Here is a 1,831-nt window from a genome sequence, read left to right as displayed (position 1 = left end):
GCTCGGCCACAGCCACCGGCTACCAGCCCGCCGGCTGCGCGGGAGCCCGACCTGTCAACCCCTCCGCCTATGCGGCCGCCTACGCGGGCCCGGACGGCGCCTACCCGCAAGGGGCCAGCAGCTCCCTCTTTGCGGCTGCTGGCCGGTTGGCGGGGCCAGCCTCGCCCCCCGCAGGTGGCAGCGGCGGCGGCGTCGAGACCGCCGTGGACTTTTATGGGCGCACGTCGCCCGGTCAGTTCGGAGCGCTGGGGCCCTGCTACAACCCCGGTGGGCAGCTCGGAGGGGGCAGTGCAGGTGCCTACCATGCTCGCCATGTGGCCGCCTATCCTGGCGGGGTGGATCGTTTCGTGTCCGCCATGTGAGCCGAGCATACGGTGGAAAAAATTCATAGATGCCTCGGCTGTTTACACAAAGTCTCCCCAAGACTGAGGACAGGCCTGGAGAGAGGGCCGAAGTGAGAGCTACAGAGAAGAGACGTGGACAGGAGAGTCGGCCTCCGAGTGCATCGCGTACACACTCGGTTCACTTTGCTCATGGGAGGAAGTTGGGAGAGGGAGCTCAGCTCACGGACTGGGACAAAGGACCCTCAATCAGGTGACGCGCCTAAAGGCATGCCTTTCAGGGGGCGCAGTGTAGTGTCTACACCAGACTCTAGGATCCGAATCACATGCCTTCACTCTTCCCTGTATGCAGGGGAAACGGGCCTTTTGACACGGGTTCCGCCTCTGATGCCTTTAACTGTGTTACTGCAATAAAAGGCTCCAATAGCGCCTTCCTTGTTAAGGTGAGGAAGACAAGTTTGCAAAAGAGGTAGTTTTGTTGATGTTTTCTTTTGTTTTTCAATTGGAGAAATCGCTCTGCTTTGCCTGGCCTGCCGCTGGTTTTCCCTGCCTCTGAGAATAGCAGATACGGCGGAGCCTGGACTGTGCCTCAGCTCCACAGTGTGACCCAGTGCCGTCACCCATACCCCAGTCTCCCAGCTGTTACACAAGAGGGCTGCAGCGTTCATATGATCTGCAAGGGCCCGATCACCGTGGATGCTGGCCTGCATATTTGGCAGCATCCGTGGGCCACCCAGGGCCTAAACTAGCCCTATTCCAGGGAATTGGAACAGAGCTCATGGCAAGCAGCTAATCTAAAGTCTCTGGATTCGCTCCAGGCAGTCATTATATCATAATTTCTTGAATCTTTTGAGCATGATGTGCTGATCATTAGGCAGCTGTTTCCTCTGGGTCCTAGATGTAGTTTTCCAGTGAAGCAGGTAGAAATACGTTTGTCCATGCTCCATCCACTCTTCCTTTTCACAAGCAGCCCTGGACCCAGGGGAGGAACTGAAGTTCAAAGGGATGACAAGGATTCAGGGGAGCCCATTAGTGACGCTTTCAGTGTATGGGGTTGGCTGTTCCGTCCCTGGCACCCTCTGCCACCCTCTCCCTGTGCAAAAAGGAAAGTGAAAAAGTAACTGAGGTGGTCGGTGAAGTAAGCTTTAGAAAGAAACTAGATTTTTAAAATTTTTGTTTTGTATCCATTTGTCTGTTTTGAGAAGCAAGCTAACCAAAAGTAGAAGATCCAACAACTTTCCCACCTTTCTCTTGAGAAATCTTGTACGTTTCTATTCTGGAGTAAACATGTCCAGCGTTAAATATGTCAGAGGCTCGGGTGCAGCTTTCAGATAAACCCGAGTGTTCGGATGAACCGTTTTAATAAAAATCTTTGAGCAAGTGAGTTCTGGCAAGAGAAACTCGGCCTCTCTGCGTAGTTAACTTGGTAGGGAAGGGTGGTGGGTATGTGAAAAAGAAGACTGAAAACCACTGGTACTTTATTTTTAATT

The 1,831-nt window shown here is 53.5% G+C and overlaps 1 protein-coding gene across 1 annotated transcript in view; it reads left to right on the top strand.

Annotated features, from left to right (window-relative positions):
• The window catches only part of FOXE1 (forkhead box E1), a 2,086-nt gene extending 755 nt beyond the window's left edge, over positions 1-1,331 (top strand). Inside the window, 2 exon segments of the mRNA XM_023760383.1 lie at positions 1-6; positions 8-1,331. The exon segment at positions 1-6 is cut by the window's left edge and continues 755 nt beyond it. Of these exon segments, the coding sequence (XP_023616151.1) occupies positions 1-6; positions 8-362 (361 nt within the window). The 3' untranslated portion in view covers positions 363-1,331.
• Positions 1,332-1,831: the final 500 nt, after the last annotated feature.

This window comes from Myotis lucifugus, unplaced genomic scaffold (genome assembly GCF_000147115.1).
Source record: "Myotis lucifugus unplaced genomic scaffold, Myoluc2.0 scaffold_180, whole genome shotgun sequence".
NCBI lineage: Eukaryota > Metazoa > Chordata > Mammalia > Chiroptera > Vespertilionidae > Myotis > Myotis lucifugus.
Note: the sequence above shows the minus strand (reverse complement) of the source record. Positions and strands in the feature narration are given on the sequence as shown.